Below are 13,396 nucleotides of genomic sequence, written 5' to 3'. Positions count from 1 at the left end.
GTACGATCTCATCTTACTTTGCTAAGTTGTCATTCTGCTCAATAGATAATTACCAATGCTTCTGAAGGTCAAGATGTTCTTTCCTGCAAATTGAAGGAGAATTGTTCTTAGTACAGAGATAGAACAATAGAACGATTACAGAAATAAGAAAAAGTTCTTTCTGGGTTATCATCTGTGAGAGGAGCTCTACAAATTTTGCACTTGGATAATAGAAGTCTTAAAGGTTTTTTACTTCAGTTTCTAGAGTATATTGGCTACAGAAGGAGAAAACCCAGCCTCTTCCCGAAACCAGGAAGAGTAGATCACCTGGAAAACCATGGGAGATGGAGGGCAGATGTGTAGGATTTCTGATGAGAGCTGCAGCTTGCAGCTGTGTGTGCTAACCGGCGTGTACCATTTGGTAGGGATGAGCTGTTCTCTCTTCGCAGGTGGATTCTTCGGTTTTGTGATGGTTGACATTTTGTGATACAAAATCTGAGCTGTGTTTTAAGTTATGCCTCCACACTTCATACTTACAAAAACATGCCAAAAATGTGAACAGCTATTTATAATAGTAAGCTTTAAAGTATGAGTAACTTCATTTCTTCTTTGAATTTAGAATTTAATAACAAATAGTAAAAGTTTAAAATTACACATAAACGTGTATAGATTTTAACAAGAAACAGTAGCTGATTTTGTTGTTGTTTTTTTTCTCCCACATCCAGGTGAATTTCACAATAGACCAGATGCTACCAATCCTGGATAAGGCCAAGATCAGGAATATATGGGTGGTTGCTCATGCTAATCATGGCAAATCAGCCTTGACAGACTCCTCGGTGTGTAAAGCAGGCACCATTGCATCAGACAAAGCCAAAGAAACATGGTTCACAGACACACAGGAAAATGAGCAAGAAAGATCACAATCAAGTCTACATAAGAATTTTCTTTCTTCCTCCCTCTCTCCTTCCCTCCCTCTCTCTCTCCCTTCCTCCTTCTCTTTCCCCCTTCCTCCGTCTCTTTCCCCCCCTTCCTCCCTCTCTCTCTCTCTCCCTTTCTTCCTTTCCCTCTCTCAATCCCTCCCTTCCCTCCCTTCCCTTCCTTCACTCCCTTCCCTTCCTTCCCTTCCTTCCCTTCCTCCCTTCCTTCCCTTCCTCCCTTCCTTCCCTTCCTCCCTTCCTTCCCTTTCTTCCTTCTCTTCCTTCCCTTCCTTCCCTTCCTCCCTTCCTTTCCTTCTTTCCCTTCCTTCCTCCCTTCCTTCCTCCCTTCCTTCCTCCCTTCCTTCCTCCCTTCCTTCCTTCCTCCCTTCCTTCCTTCCTTTCCATCCTTCCTCCCTCCTTCCCTTTTCTCTCTTTCTTTCACTTTCTTCCTTTTGCTTGCTTTCTTCCTCTATCTTTCTCTGTCTTTCTTTCTCTCTCACTTTCTGTCTTTCTCTTGCTTTCTCTGGGTTTCACTCACTTTCTCTTTAATGGGAAGACAAAAAAATAGTTTGCTCAAAGCATTACATCTTATCAGGTCTTTCTTAAGTTGACATGTAAATCGAGCTGTGCATTACAGAAGTTCACAGTCTTTGGAGTGCAATCTGTCCACTGTTGGAGTAGAGCTTTTAAGTGATACCTAGCAAACCTTCTTACCTGCTTCTGACTATGGAGAAGGGTGCTTTCAGAAAGTTTCTTAGTAGTAACCTTTTTTATTTTTACTTTGTTTTATTGGTTTGCTTACAGGCCAGCACCCTGCCCCCCAAGCCACTGCAGTGGGCTCTGTTATTATGACTCTGAAGTCTGCAACTGCAAAGTTAAGAAGTTGCGAAGTGATTTAGAGCGTGACTTTACAAGTGTCTGAAAGTGGTATTATTCTGTGAGTACCATCTCGAGGTGCTGATTTTGAGTAAGAGTAAAACCTACTTAAACCCAAAGCAGAATTTTAGATCCTAAAATCTTTAGAAATGGAAATATTGGAGTCCTGTAGTTATTCCTGTAAATATGTCAAAAAATATTTGGACTGTAACAGAGCAGGTTTGTTTGCCTGACCAATGCAGATTTTAAAATCAGCAAATTATGAAACCTTATTAAATTATTAAAATTAATTGTCTTCTCTTACAGGGCGATTTCTATGTGTTATGAACTCTCAAACAACAACTTGGCCTTCATCAAACAGTGTAGGATGGTTCAGGTTATCTCATTAATTTAATTGGCTCCCCTGGACATGTTTGTTTTTCCTCTGAAGTTACAGCAGCTTTCCATGCCATTAATGATGTCCTTGATGTGGCTGACTGTGTTTCAGGTAAGCATACTCTTCTAATTAGAAAGGCCTCAGTGTATTTTCTTCCCCTTAAAAAAAAATAAGAATTGTGAGTGATGAAAGAAGCTTCTTTCTCTGAAAGTTTAACTTCTAATGGTATGAATTCTGATTTGCAGTCTTAGCCCATGGCCCTTCCTGTACCTTGGAGGATTATATTCACTTCCTATCATGCTTGTGGGTTGTATGCAGAGTAACTGCATTTCAGTAAAATCTTAGGTACTGGAGCTGCCTGTCATTCTTTCCCTCCTTCAGCTAGAAAATTGAGCGATACAACTGTGTAACAACCGTTTCAGGGAGCACTGAGACAACCACCATATTCCCAGTCTGAGTTTCCCAGTCACCACTATACAAAGTACAGTGAGACCTTGGCCATATATATAGTTAATGTTTTAGTTGTGCTTACATATTTTTTTTAAGGGTTTGTGTACAGGCAGAGGCTGTTCTGCAGAGACTGTTGCAGAATGTATCAAACCAATACTGATGATGGACAAAAATGGATCGTGCTTTGCTGGAATTGCTGCTGGAGCTGCAATGAGAAAATTTAGCAAGACGTTTCAGTGTGTTGTGGAAATTGTCAGTGTCATCATTTCCACCTACAGAGAGGGTGAAACTGGACCAGTGAGTAAAATTATGGTAAAGAAAACTAAAACTTTGCTGTGGTTGAAGTCATATTTTGGAGAATACCAGTCTTGATATGAAACAAGTGTGAACATTTATGCCAACCCGAAGGAGCTGTTCCTCAGTCGCCTTTCACCCCCAGTGTTTCATTCCTTTTCTTCTGGGAACATATTTCAGACCAAGGAATAGGGCAGCAAAAGCAACTAGGAGAGAGAATTCATAAAGCAGAACATCCTGAAAGTAATGTTACTTTCTCAGTAACAAAACATGTAACCTGAAGCTATTGCTCAGTGTCATTCAAACATCAAGTGTCAGACATTTGCCTGGGGCAAACTGCTAAAGGGAAGGAATGATTTGAAGTTCAAGGCAAAGGATTAAAAGCCTAAGATTATCTTTCTGTGCCTGAGTTTGCTGCTTCTGTCACTTACACGACAAGAAGCACGGCCTTTCTGCTATTCCTGACTGGTAAGACATTTAATTTGCTCTTTTTCTGATCTAAAGATGTAGGTCTCTGTTACTCTACCATTAATTATGTCATAGTGTGCTGGATATGCACATGATAAAGGGGGTAGAAGCAGATAATCTTTCCAAGATTTGGTCCTTTCCAACCCAAACTATTCTGTGATTCTATGGTATCTCTGAAAGGATGGTTTTAAAATAGAAAGACAAATACTATTTCCTATATCATAGCTGAGAATTGTAAATTAAAGTCAACTGTAAGTCTTCTTTTGGTGGTCCAGCTGTTAGACTAAGGAATTGTCAGAATCAAGGAGCTTCAGATATTACTTTTTCCACAAAATAGTTATAAAATTTCTCATCAGAGTTTTCAGACCCTTTGTTTAAAGATCACCATCCTGCACGAGCTTGTTTTATGGCTAAAATTGTCTGCAGCTTAATCATTGAATCATAGAATAGTTAGGGTTAGAAAGGACCTTAAGATCATCTAGTTCCAACCCCCCTGCCATGGGCAGGGACACCTCACACTAAACCATGTCACCCAGGGCTCTGTCCAACCTGGCCTTGAACACCACCATAGATGGAGCATTCACAACTTCCTTGGGCAACCCATTCCAGTGCCTCACCACCTTCACAGTAAAGAACTTCTTCCTTATATCCAGTCTAAACTTCCCCTATTCAAGTTTTAACATGTTGCCCCTTGTCCTATCACTACAGTCCTTAATGAAGTGTCCCTCATCATCATCCTTATAAGCCCCCTTCAGATACTGGAAGGCTGCTATGAGGTCTCCACGCAGCCTTCTCTTCTCCAGCCTGAACAGCCCCAACATTCTCAGCCTGTCTTCATACGGGAGGTGCTCCAGCCCCCTGATCATCCTTGTGGCCCTCCTCTGGACTTGTTCCAACAGTTCCATGTCCTTTTTATGTTGAGGACACCAGAACTGCACACAATGCTCCAGGTGAGGTCTCACATGAGCAGAGTAGAGGGGCAGGATCACCTCCTTTGACCTGCTGGTCACGCTCCTTTTGATGCAGCCCAGGATACGGTTGCTTTCTGGGCTGTGAGCGCACACTGAAGCCAGCTCATGTTCATTTTCTCATCAAGCAACACCCCCAAGTCCTTCTCCGCAGAGCTGCTCTGAATCTCTTCTCTGCCCAACCTGTAGCTGTGCTTAGGATTGCTCTGACTCAGGTGTAGGACCTTGCACTTGGCATGGTTAAACTTCATGAGGTTGGCATCAGCCCACCTCACAAGCGTGTCGAGGTCCCTCTGGATGGCATTCCTTCCCTCCAGGGTATCAACCGAACCACACAGCTTGGTGTCATCGGCAAACTGGCTGAGGGTGCACTCAATCCCACTGTCCATGTCAGCGACAAAGATGTTGAACAAGACCGGTCCCAACACCGATCCCTGAGGGACCCCACTCGTTACTGGTCTCCAGCCGGACATTGAGCCACTGACCACAACTCTTTGCGTGCAGCCATCCAGCCAGTTCTTTATCCACTGAGTGTTACATCTGTCAAATTGATGTCTCTCCAATTTAGAGACAAGGAAAATCTAGTTGCTGAAACAAAGGACTCTCAGCTACGATTGTATTATATTTCTATTCCATTCTTAAATCAGAGCCGATTTATCTGTGTGGCAGGAATAAGCCAACTAGATTTTAATTTCCAGAGAATGTTCTCTTAACATTTCAGTCAATATGATAGACTTATAGAATCCCAGAGTGGTTTCGGTTGGAAGGGGTCATAAAGCTCATCCAGTTCAAATCCCCTGCCGCGGGCAGGGACACCTTCCACTAGAGCAGCTTGCTCCAAGCCCTGTCCAACCTGGCCTTGAACACTGCCAGGGATGGGGCAGCCACAGCTTCTCTGGGCACCCTGTGCCAGCACCTCAGCACCTTCACAAGAAAGAACTTCTGCCTAAGAGCTCATCTCAGTCTCCCCTCTGTCAATTTAAAATCAGTAGGTGTGTCTGAGATCATGACTAGATAAAGAGCACGTAGCTGAATCTGATACAGGGCTGTTAGTTTGATATTGATAGGGAGGAGTTAAGTTTTGAAGAATTCATCTGTACTCTAATCATCTGTAATCATCAACTTGAGTATTTTCAAGAGGATTTACTCTTTTTACTTGTGTAAATTTGTCACTTCCCTCAGAAATCAACAAATGTTGAAATAAATCATATTTGAAGTAATTTTCAAGTCCAGTATTGTCAAAAGAGAAGCTGATCTGTGATGGCACATGCGTTTAGTCCTCCAATAAACTAATACCTTTTTACGGCAAAACCAGAGTAGGATTTATGGTTAGAGATCCTGCTTCTGACCATGTCTTCCATATGATCGCTGAGGACACAAAATACTTCTAGTGCTGTATTTTGTGTTCTAGATTCTAATGGATTCCAGAGAATCTTTAAATCCCGCTGTGCAAAACTTCTCCTGGTACTAGTTCATATTAGGAGAGATGTACTGATACCATGGATGCTACCAGAAGAGAGGAGCATGGGGGAGCAGGGAACATGTACTAAAACAAAGGTCTCAGTATTGAAAGAAAGAACAGTGGTGATGATTCACAATGAATCATTGATAACTACCATAGCTGTAACACATCTGTCCACACACATTTGTCCTTTACTGACTTAGAGAGGAGCTGTTAGTAAGTTTCACTGAGTTTTGGAATAATTTGTATATAGTTCTAAGTTTTGATGTCTCACAGAAAATATGTCTGATACAAGTACATATTTTATTGCAGGTCTCAAAAACTGTGATGCCAAAGGCCCTCTGATGATATGTATTTCCAAAATGATCCCCACATCTGCCAAGGGGTGCCTTTGGGTGAGTATTCTCTGGTATCACTTCTACTCGACAGAAAGGTCAAATTATGGGACCAGATTACACACCTGGCAAGAAAGAAGATCATTACCTAAAATCCATTCAAAGGTAGATGGAAATAGAGTATTTCTTTTGAAGAGCAATACATGCAAAAGCAAATACTTGCATTTAGTTTTTGGAATCTTAATGAAATGAAAATACTGTTTCTTTGTAAAAGTCTTCTCTTCCTGTTTAATAAAATCAGTAATCCAGAGGGATTATAGGCAAATAATAGGCAATTTGGCTTTGTGTGAAAAAGCTTACCATTTTGGAAATACTGAGCATATACAGTTGCTCATCCTCTGGTTTTTTTTAGAAACATTCTGATGTTTGAATAGGAAGATCCTGAGGAAAAACACAGCAGCAGCACTGGGTTTTTGAGCAGTACCTTTTCTTCTGCTTTTTTTAATGCTACTTCAGTAGAAACTGTTTAGTGTGAGAGTACCCAGTTTTGTTGGTGAGGAGATTCCTTCTGGAGCATTCCTGGAAACCATGTAGAGGTGATAATCTGTTAAATTTTGAATACTTGGGGCTGAGCTCTTTTGCAATCTGACATTTTTCTGATTTAGTCTGTGTTTCTGTTAATAAATTCTTAAAAGGTTTACTCCCTACCATTTCTTCTTTTAGTGCAATATTGAAGAGTTTTGTGAACACATCATTGCTGGAGAACGGGCTCTGCATCCAGAAATCTGCCTTAAAGATCTGGAAGATCATGCTTGTATTCCAGTGAAGGTACTCAAGGATTTTTGTGGACCACAGTGTATAGAATACGACTAAGTATTAACCTTTGAAAATATCATCTTAATATGCTGTTGCTGGTTTCCTTAGAGCATCTTCCTTAAAGCAATTTGAAACCTTTTAGGAATTTGACCAATTAAATAATATAAGAAATCTTTTACATTCAAAGACCTTAGAATTAAGACAGAGATGTGAAGAAAACCCAGTGAACCCAAAAAATAACTTGAACAACAGTGGTAACCACAAACATGTTGTTGAAAATGTTTCTCTTGATAAAGCTAGCAGAGCATGCCTGGATGACTGAGTGAACCTGCCATTAACACACTGCCTTAGGAGGAGAAGCTGCAGTTTATTGAATGGCATTGGATTGGTGTTTGGAAATGATCAGCTTTATGCTTGGTATGGTTTTGTCTTTGATCTGCTTGACAGAAATGAGACCCAGTTGTGTCATGTTTACATGAGGCTGTTGGTGCTGAGTCAAGCCAGGAGTGCTCATCTATATCTCCGAACACAAAGGCTGCATACGAAGGCTGGACCTTTTCCTGATGGCCTGGCAGAGGGTGCAGGCAAAGAGGAAGTCGGTTACTCTCAAGAACTGGAGCAGCATACACATTACCTGGCAGAGAAATCAAGTGGGATGTGTCTGAGACATGTCAGATTTGGTGCTTTAGACTTGACGGTACTGGTCCAGACATCCTAGTTGACATCACAGAAGGAATCTAGTATCCAAATGAAATCAAAGCCAGTGCTGTTGCTAATTCCCAGTGGGCTACAAAAGAGGCAAGTGTAGTTCTGTGTATTGTACTTGTATCGTGTGTTACTGAAACACATCGGAGCAGTATTCATGTGAAGCCTTTAGAAACTGTTGATAACTGGTAAGAGCAGGGTAGTGGGCTGGTTGGGATAAGTCCACACTGAACAATGCGTCACTCAACCTGTGTAATGAACATAGTGTTGTCTGAGGTGGTGTGAGGCCATTCACTCACTCTCCCATGGTGGGATGTGTGAAAGAATCAGAAAAGTGAGAAAAAAATGTGGGTTGAGATAAAGGCACTTTAAGAGGGAAAACAAAAGCTGTGCACACAAGCAAAGCAAACCAAGGAATTCATTCACCGCTTCCCATGGTCAGGCAGGTGTCCTTCCTTCTTTCTGACAGCTTTACATGCTGAGCAGAGGTAATACGGTCTGGAATATCCTTTGGTCAGTTGGGGTCAGTTATCCTGCAGTGTCCCCTCCCAGCTTCTTGTGCACTAGCAGTAACTAAAACATCCCTAAAATTACCAGTACTGTTTCCAGCACAAATCCAAAACATAGCACTATACTAGCTACTGTGAAGAAAATTAACTCTGCCCCAGCCACAGCCAGCGCAGTGAGTACCTTAAATGTTTGTTCCACGTGTGAGTTCTCAGATGCTGTTTTTCCTGGAAGGACTTTGCTGTGTGTATAGCATACACTGCCTTGGTCCAAATCTAACTGTTAAGCATCGGCAGGAGTGACTTAAATCAGGCCAGAATCCCCGTAACTGAAGATCAGTGTCTGAAATTCCTGAGGAGTATCACCCCTTTGATTTTTCCTGCAGGGTGTCCTGTGTGAGGACAACACGAGAAGTGCATTGATAACCCATGATCTCACTCTGCATGATGATGCTATTTAGTGTGGTAGTGGGCAAATTGTTCCTGCTGCAAGGAGGGTTATGCATGTCTCTAAACAGCATAAACCAGGCTTATGGAGGTAATCTGTCTGGTAGAAAGAAATACAGGTATGCAACAAGGTGTTGTTATATATGAGATCACAGAATCATTCCGGCTGTAAAAGACCCTTAAAATCATCAAGGGTCTTTTACATCCAGCTGTAAACTGGACACTGCCAACAGCAGAGATGCAACAGGTAGATACATAATCATGTTTCCACAATTACTTCCAGTAAACCGTGACGGCTCTGTTCCATGTCCATTAGATCAGTGGTGGCAAAGAGTGTTTGGGAAGGGGTTTTTCATTCCAGAGTTAAGAGACAATTAACTAGAACCAGCAAAATGTAGGTGGGGAGGTTAGTTATGCTGTTCTGTATGAATTGCCTGTACCTTTGGGGGGAAAGTTATGATTTGTGAGGGTAGTGTTTCCCCTTCTTCCTTTCTGTGGCTGTAAACATTCAGGGGAACAAACAAAGGGTATCCTAAATAACCAGAAAAAGCAGCAAGGATTTTTTAATTTTTAGAAATAAGCTTTTACTTTTTTTTTTTTTTTAGCTATTTAGACATTAACTTCTGTGCTTTGAACAACTGTTTTTCTTGGTAAATTAAATTCTTCTGTGAAAAAGCTTGGAAAATACTTTCCATGCTAAAAGTATTTATCACCCAATACAGCTGTTCACATACCAGTTTGTCTTCAAAACAATTGCAAGATTTAAAACTTGCTTTAAAAATAATTCCAGACTACAGTGCTGGGTGGTGGGCAGGAAATCTAGCAGCTCAGTTACTAAAAACATGACTTGGCCATGAGGGCTGAAGAAGACAAGAACAAGAAAGGACGAAACAGCAGAATGGAGAGAGCCTTTTCACTTTGCTGGCATGTGAGACCTATGGTGACAAAGCAGGAGAGCTTTGGAGCCTCACTAGTATGGTTGTAAGAAAATGCGGGAGTTTTTAAGAACAGTTTTCACTGGATTCCTTGTCAGCCACATTTGAAGTTCTAATGGAAGGTACAGTGAGATCCCGTTTGTGTAAAACTTGCATCCTGTAGTAAATGCATTTACTACAAAGCACTAGAGGACTCTACTTGCTTTCCCAAAGACTGCTGAAGGTATTCACTGAGCATATGCACTTTTGTCTCACTTTGTGTATATAAGCTGCAGTCTGGTACTTGGAAACTTCACTGTCACATGAGGCAGAGAAGGCAGGCTGAGCTCCTGAAAGAGATCTTGGAAGCAAGAATGAAGGCACTTGTTACACAGGAGAGAAATTTGTGAGGAGCCACCATGAGAAAAATATCAAGAAGAGCCGTCTGGAGGGGTTGTCTAATGCTGCCTGGCTGTATTTTAATGACTGGTGATCTCTTCCTTTTATGTAACTTGACTTTTTTTTTCTTATAGTGCCCAGAACTAGTGGCTAGTGGGCTGAACACAAAAATGGGACGTGTTTCTGAAGAATCCCAAGTGGCAGAATCTCCAGCATTTGTGGTCAAGGCATTATCTACCTGTAAATGAGTCATTTGGTAGGTATCTTGTTACCCACATGCAATTAAAGACCTTGGCAGCATCAGAGACTGAAGAGTTCCTGTTTTATTAACTCCAAGATTGTTCCTATTGTCCCTTTCACATCTTCAGAACAAAGAGTTTACTCCTTATTTTCCTGCTGCCTCCTTTATTGGGTTTCTGTGCCAGCAGAAGGTGCCAAAAAATGTTAATGTTTTTCTGCATATTAAGACTTTCCAGTCTACACCAGATTCAGTTTCCATAATTATAAATCAAGGTCTTCCTTTGAAAGCCTGAAGAATTCATCTTCAGTGGCAGCAGGATAGAAAATTTGGTACCAATTTGAGTCTTTTAAGAGAAGAGCACCAGCCTGAGTATCATAAATGTCATCACCCCCTCTTGCTAATCTGTCTTTCAAATGATAAGTCTGATCCTTCTTATGCTGTACTGAAACTTCTAACATCTCAGCATGGTACAGAGCCCTTAGTCTCGTGTTGTGGTTTGTATATTCCCTTTCCCTTTTCCCCACTCAAAATGCTGTTCAGGAGTATCCTGTGACCTTGTGACAGACATTTGCCAGTTTCATGAGATGAGTTTGGAACTCCTTGCCCATAAACGGTAATGCTGTTTTATTTTGGAGGAGGTTTCTTTGTCAAAGGACATAAGTGTGCTAACTGCTGAAATCATTTACACGTGTTTGTGTAAATGTTTTTATTTGGGTTTTGAGTATTTTGGGGTTTTTTTCCATTCTCCAGGTTTCCTTAGAGCTTAAAACAACTTCATCAAGAGACCCATTTTCCAAACATGGAAAAACAGTGTTACAGCTCAGCCTTGGTGGGATGTTCGTTACGCTGGGCTTGCAGTCTGAGTTTACATAGCATAGTAACATCCACATTTCTTGAAATCTGCCTTTTTAGTGCTTTGCCAAATTGATTCTTGCTAAATCAGCAATCTAAAGACACAGGAAAGTATCAATATTCCTATAGACTCATGGTTAAACATGGGTCTACAGTAGCAAAGCCTCAAGTCACAGCAGCAGCTCTTCACAGGACTGAACACTCAGGACAAGGGGATGACACTGCATGCAGATGAGGAAATGGCACAGGAAACACCTAGAGTTAAATATGATGGTCATTTAGTGTCAGACTAAATGCTAAGTTAGCCCAGCATCTTGTTCATGGCAGTGACTAAAGTGGAAAATGCCCAAATTCTTGCTGCTGGATGTGTGCAGGACACCCTGGGGCTGTACTGTTGGACAGCAAGGTCCTGCCCGTGTGGCTCTTGAACGTTTCAGACCTATGTGACCTGGAAGGAGGAAAATCAGCAGCTGGCTCAGGCTGACAGGCCTACAGGTATACAGTTCCAGCCTTTATGTAACCAGGATTTAGCAGCCAGCTCACTGCCAGAAAATGCAGGAATAGAGGCAGCAAATGGATGGGTGAGGGAAAGAAAAAAGGCCAGCTCTTGCGGCATGCCGCTCATTTACTTCCCTTCTGCAGATGGTCAGAAAGGCTATTTGCTATAGTTCATTACTGTGAGGGTGGTGAGGCACTGGAATGGGTTGCCCAAGGAAGTTGTGAATGCTCCATCCCTGGTGGTGGTCAAGGCCAGGTTGGACAGAGCCTTGGTGGCATGGTTTAGGATTAGGTGTCCTTGGCCATGGCTGGAAGATTGGAACTAGATGATCTTAAGGTCCTTTCCAACCCTAACTATTCTATGATTCAAAGCAGTAACCAGATGGAAAAAAAAAAAAGAGGTAAGACAGTCATTGAACCTGATGCACTTTAGAACCTACTGAAAGAAAAACAGACCAAAAAAATCATCTAGCTGTAATGGACAGGTTTGTTCAGAGTTGGGCTAATGGGGTACAGACTTGATTAAGTCGCACCCCCTGGTCCCCTGCGTAAATTCCTGGTTGTGACATGGCTGCACTGGAGTACTCCAACCCTCGATACAACCTCAAGTGAATGAAAGCATTTAGGGCTACCCAAGCCTTGTAATCACCTACTGCATGTACATCAGCACTGCAGGAAAACAGCATTGTTCACCTCAATGTCTTGCACCACAACCTAGGACAGGATAGCACTCCTCTGAATGGACAAGGCTCAAACGGCTGGAGTTTGCATTTGACATTGCTGTCATGGCACTAGAAGGTTTAAAGATAAATGTAGCTGCAAAGTTCCTACACAACCCTGCCTTAGCCATGAGAAGTAACTGCTACACAGGGCATAACAATTACTAACATTACAGCCGTATTTCCAATACCCACTGTCTACAGCACATGTCCTACAAATGGCACTTGCCCTTATTGAGCAGCTGAATGCTTCAGTTGGACATTAGGAGCACAATTAACATCTTCCACAGTAGAAATCAGTTTGAAACATATTATTCAGAATGAATGTGGAACCTCTTTCCATACTGTAATAGTTCAAGTCACTGTGCAACTGGGATGCAGAAAGCACTGATACACCACCAGCCATAAGCAGAAAAAAAAAAAGCTTCATGAGCAGCATGGCTTTACTAGAAACAAATCATGCTAGAAACTGATTTGTAACAGGTGCAAAAAATTCAGCAGATAAGGAAAGAATCAAAACCATAGGCAATATTAAGACCAACATGTCAACTGAAGGCTGCTGTGGAAGATCATAAACCAAAAAGCAACAAAAAGCCCCAAGACAAAGACAAACTATAATGCACTGTTAAAGGCACGACTACAGGGCAGACAACAATTACAATAGATCCTGCTTCAATGTTTCTTATCCATGTACTTCAGATACTGGAATAGTAATAGAAGGCAAAAAGCACCAGACATCTGACTAAAGAAATAAAACAGGAACACAAAATTAGGGAAAACTGAAAGCTGGCCATTACAGAAGGAATAATCTCAAATATGATTACTCTGCAGAAACACACACTTGGAAAAGCTGCTATGTCAGCCTACACAAACAATACTACTATTCCAGCTCTGTGAATACAACTTGGTTTTCCTGGAACCTGTTCTGCATACAGCACTTCTGAGGCTATCGTGAGAGGGGCATGGGGAGACACACAGCAAAGCAGCCCATTTGCAGAGGAGTAAAACAGGAGGACGGTGTTCCCACTGAATTATAAAAGCCATGATAGAAGGCTGTGTAAAGTGGGAAAAAGTGGCACTGCACTGTAACAACAGTTTCAGTCAGATGGGAATATTGTGCATCTATGAACAGCTTTTATCTTCCTCCTAAAACCCAAGCCTCCACAATGGCAAG

The 13,396-nt window shown here is 41.7% G+C and overlaps 1 protein-coding gene across 3 annotated transcripts; it reads left to right on the top strand.

Annotated features, from left to right (window-relative positions):
- Positions 1–1,454: 1,454 nt before the first annotated feature.
- On the top strand, positions 1,455–7,080 carry LOC133267861 (elongation factor 2-like). 3 transcript variants are annotated; one of them, XR_009742895.1, is made up of 4 exons: positions 1,455–2,259; positions 2,695–2,895; positions 6,103–6,290; positions 6,849–7,080. XR_009742895.1 is itself a non-coding variant. In XM_061450537.1 (3 exons), exons 1-3 carry the CDS (start codon positions 2,182–2,184, stop codon positions 6,996–6,998), a joined length of 429 nt encoding a protein of 142 aa, XP_061306521.1. In that variant the 5' UTR covers positions 1,455–2,181; the 3' UTR covers positions 6,999–7,080. The 3 variants fall into 3 exon arrangements, 1 of the variants encoding a protein (XP_061306521.1); XM_061450537.1 differs by lacking the exon at positions 6,103–6,290; XR_009742894.1 differs by lacking the exon at positions 2,695–2,895 and having other exon boundaries at positions 1,730–2,259.
- The last annotated feature ends 6,316 nt before the right edge of the window (positions 7,081–13,396 follow it).

This window comes from Pezoporus flaviventris, unplaced genomic scaffold (genome assembly GCF_033815535.1).
Source record: "Pezoporus flaviventris isolate CSIRO_AGI_PZ_B2104156 unplaced genomic scaffold, CSIRO_AGI_Pfla_v1 ptg000010l, whole genome shotgun sequence".
NCBI lineage: Eukaryota > Metazoa > Chordata > Aves > Psittaciformes > Psittacidae > Pezoporus > Pezoporus flaviventris.
The sequence above is the reverse complement of the archived record's forward strand: the minus strand, read 5'-3'. Positions and strand labels throughout refer to the sequence as shown.

Coding starts and splice junctions, on each gene's coding strand:
- LOC133267861 (XM_061450537.1), top strand. CDS start 2,182: ATGTTTGTTTTTCCTCTGAAGTTACAGCAGCTTTCCATGCCATTAATG. Junction 2,260..2,694: donor TGTGGCTGACTGTGTTTCAG/GTAAGCATACTC, acceptor ATTTTTTTTAAG/GGTTTGTGTACAGGCAGAGG. Junction 2,896..6,848: donor GAGAGGGTGAAACTGGACCA/GTGAGTAAAATT, acceptor TTCTTCTTTTAG/TGCAATATTGAAGAGTTTTG.